We start from the raw sequence: 3,836 nt of genomic DNA, 5'->3' as shown, positions 1-3,836 counted from the left end.
AAGTTCGTTCTCGACTCACAACTGGAGCCCAACCTTTTTTTGCCTGAGTTGCAAGTCCATCCTTGACTTGCAACTAGGGTCCAACCTTTTTTGTTCGAGTTGCATGTTCGTCCTCGACTCGCAACTAGGGTCCAACCTTTTTTGTCCGAGTTGCCAGTCCATCCTCGGCTCGCAACTAGGGCTCAACCTTTTTTGTCCGAGTTGCAAGTTCACTCTCGACTCGCAACTGGGGGCTGACATTTTTTAATCCCAATTGTGAGTCCACCCTCGATTCGCAACTAGGGCCGACCTTTTTCCCCACTTGCAAGTCCACCGCCGACTCGCAACCGGGGCCCGACCTTTTCTTGTCCAGCTGAAAGTCCACCTTTGACTCGCAACTAGGGTCCAACCACTTTTGTCCCAGTTGCAAGTCCAAACTCGACTCGCAACTAGGGCCAGACCTTTTTTTATTCCCAATTGAGAGTCCACCCTCGACTTGCCATTGGGGGTCCAACATTTTCTTTCCTAGTTTCATGTCCACCCTCGTTAACGAACAAACTGCAGACGAGCCGGCCCAAGTAGGTAGGATACACTTTTTTGTTTTGTTTCATTTTCTTCATGTTTTCTGCTTTTTTATTTACCATTTTCTTCATTTTTTCCTCTCCTTTTAATTTTTCTATTTTTCAAAAGTTCATCTTATTTTTTCATATTCTGATAATTTTTTGTTTGTTCATAAATTCACAAGTTTCTATACATGTTTCAAATTTTTTAAATTAGTTCATTTTTCTAAAATTGTTCACGTTGATCAATTTTTTAAAAGAAAATCAAAATGTGTTTTTTCTTGTTCTCTTCTGATTTATCTATTTTCTCTATTTTTGTTTTTCCTGTTCGCTTTTAGTTCAATGTATATAAAAAAATCGCTTTAAGTTCATCATATATAAAAATGTTCATGTATATCAAAAACAATGTTCAGTGTGTATTGGAAAAAAATTAGTGTGTACTCAGAAAATGATCATTATATATTAAAGCATTGTTCACCATATATTAGAACAATTTTGGTATTCGTTGACATTTTTTATAATTTGAAAAAACTTATGTAAATTCGTGAACATGTTTTTGAAATATGTGTTGATGAAGTTTTGTTCTTTACTGGAAATTAATTATAGAATATAATAGTGAAAAACGCAAAAATCAAAAGGCATAAAATAAAATAAATCGTTGGTAGCCTAGAAGCTAGCTATAGGAGATGTCCCTGTAAATGTATAACAAATAGAAAAGCCAACGAGTCGATTTAGCACTAGCGATCGTTTTGTTTTCCAGAAAAAGCTAGCGATCAGGTTTCTTTGTACGGGTAGCTAGCAACCAGATTTTTTTTATGAGGGGAGCTAGTTATCAGATTTGCATATAGGCCGGTCATCAAGGCGCACGACGAGGTAGGCTTTAGTTTTGGGCTTTGACAAATTAAAATCAAACAAATAGAAAAGAAATAAGGTGACATTGACATTATACTTGATGTATTATCTCACATGTATGTGACATAGACGGACCCGAAAAGAAAAAGGCAAAAAGAAATTTCCACATGAATATCTGCATACGATTAATGACATAAAACTTAGATGTATAATATTTATGACACATCTAGATGTACTTTAATAAAACTGTAAAAGATTCTAGTAGATCATTTGATAAACCGCTCAACTGCAATAAACTTTGACAGCCCTTTAAACGTGTTTGACGTGAGCTGCATAAAGCCACAGATCTGGGATGCATAACAATTGTGTGATGCATTATGCATACCAGATTCGCAAAAAAAAAAAAGATCGGACAAGGATTGACACTACTGCACGCTGATACAGCTTGTATCTTTGAGAACTGTTGCTCCTCCCGCGCACCAGCCATCGAGCTGCCATGGACGCCGACGTCCCGCTCCACCTGCTGCTGCTCGTGCCTCTCCTTGCCATCATACCCCTCATTCTCTTCGCCTCAAGAAGATTGACGCCGCCCGAGTCGTCCGGCGTCGCGCGGCTCCCGCCAGGGCCGTGGGCGCTGCCGGTGATCGGCCACCTGCACCACCTCGCGGGCGCGATCCCGCACCAAGCGTTGCGCGACCTGGCGCGGCGCCACGGCCCACTGATGCTGCTCCGTTTCGGCGAGGTGACGGCCGTGGTGGCCTCGTCCCCGGACGCGGCGCGCGAGATCCTCAAGACCCACGACCCGGCCTTCGCGTCTCGGCCCGTCGGACCCATGTCGCGCCTCTGGTTCCAGGGCTCCGAGGGCCTCGTCTTCGCGCCCTTCGGCGACGCGTGGCGCCAGCTCCGCAAGATCTGCACCCAGGAGCTCCTCAGCGCCCGCCGCGTCCACTACTTCCGCCCCGTCCGCCAGGACGAGCTCGGCCGCCTCCTCCGCGCCGTCGCCTCGTCCTCGCCGTCGCCGTCCGAGCGTCGGCCGGTGAACCTGACAGGGATTATCGCGGCGTACATCGCGGACTCCACCGTGCGCGCCATCATCGGCAGCAGGCCGTTCAAGGGCCGCGACGCGTGCCTGAAGCTGTTCGAGGACATGTTCCGCATGAGGCCCGGGCTGAGCCTGCCGGACCTGTTTCCGTCATCGCGCCTCGCCATGCTCGTCAGCCGTGAGCCCGGCCGGATCAAGCGCTGCCGCCGCGAGATGCTGCAGATCATGGACGCCGTCATCCAGGAGCACCGGGAGAGGAAAGCCGCCGGCGAGGGAGAGGCCGAAGACGAAGACCTGGTCGACGTGCTCCTCGGACTCCAGGAAGAAGTGGGCTCCCAGCACCCGCTGACCACCGAGAACATAAAATTCGTTATGATTGTAAGGTCTTCCGGTGATCCGGCGCGACAATCTAGCTGCGATCTCCACGCCACGCCATGCATGCGCGCCACGGAATTACTAATCTTTAGCTACTCTGTTTCTCTCACGTGCAGGACATGTTCGCCGCGGGCAGCGAGACGGCAACGACGGCGCTGCAGTGGGTAATGGCGGAGCTGATGCGGAACCCGAGGGTTCGGCATAAGGCGCAGGAGGAGGTCCGGCGAGCACTGGCTGCCCACCGCAGGGTGACGGAGGACGTCCTCGGCAGCCTCCACTACGTACACATGGTCGTGAAGGAGTCTCTCCGGCTGCACGTGCCGGGCCCGCTGCTGACGCTCCGCCAGTGCAGGAGCCCGTGCCAGGTGCTAGGGTACGACGTGCCCCCGGGCGCCACGGTGCTCGTGAACTCGTGGGCGATCGCCAGGGACCCCGCGCACTGGGACGCGCCGGAGGAGTTTCTGCCGGAGAGGTTTGACCAGGAGCAAGGCGGCGCCGGGAGGGACTTCAAGGGCACAGACTTCGAGTTCATACCGTTCGGAGCAGGACGGAGGATGTGCCCGGGGATGACGTTCGGGCTGGCGCACATCGAGCTCGCGCTCGCCGCGCTGCTGTTCCACTTCGACCTGGAGCTGCCTGCAGACGTGGACGCGGCGGGGTTGGACATGACGGAGGAGGCTGGCATCACCACACGGAGGAGGTCCGAGCTTCTCGTGGTGGCCACCACGCTTGTTCCTGTACCAGAGTAAGTAGATATCAGTTATCACTACTATGCCAGCAATAACGACGATTAAACAAGGAGATCTATACAAACATACACAGTATAAAATCATCTGATGAAATTGCTTTGTGGTTGCTGGCTTTAAAAAAACGTTTTTGCTAAAAGAAACAAAACGGAGGGTAAATAACTGCCGCATCGATTAATAATTAAGAAGATAATTACCCAATTAATTAATGGAAAACAGGATAAAGACCGATACAAATAGATCACATTCGGACTACTCACTAAGAAAGATACTTCATGACCC

At 49.9% G+C, this 3,836-nt stretch overlaps 1 protein-coding gene across 1 annotated transcript; it reads left to right on the top strand.

The window, feature by feature from the left end:
• Positions 1-1,887: 1,887 nt before the first annotated feature.
• Positions 1,888-3,604, top strand: LOC125515832 (desmethyl-deoxy-podophyllotoxin synthase-like). Its single transcript, XM_048681331.2, has 2 exons — positions 1,888-2,811; positions 2,925-3,604. Exons 1-2 carry the CDS (start codon positions 1,888-1,890, stop codon positions 3,555-3,557), a joined length of 1,557 nt encoding a protein of 518 aa, XP_048537288.1. The 3' UTR covers positions 3,558-3,604.
• The last annotated feature ends 232 nt before the right edge of the window (positions 3,605-3,836 follow it).

The sequence above is a fragment of the Triticum urartu genome, chromosome 6A, assembly GCF_056163025.1.
Source record: "Triticum urartu cultivar PI428250 chromosome 6A, HENAU_Tu73, whole genome shotgun sequence".
NCBI classification, from domain to species: domain Eukaryota; kingdom Viridiplantae; phylum Streptophyta; class Magnoliopsida; order Poales; family Poaceae; genus Triticum; species Triticum urartu.
This window is presented reverse-complemented; position numbering and strand designations above follow the sequence as displayed.

Excerpts from the sequence above, each read along its gene's own strand:
- LOC125515832 (XM_048681331.2), top strand. The coding sequence starts at position 1,888 with ATGGACGCCGACGTCCCGCTCCACCTGCTGCTGCTCGTGCCTCTCCTT. Across the intron at positions 2,812-2,924 it reads ACATAAAATTCGTTATGATT|GACATGTTCGCCGCGGGCAG; the intron begins GTAAGGTCTTCC and ends TCTCACGTGCAG.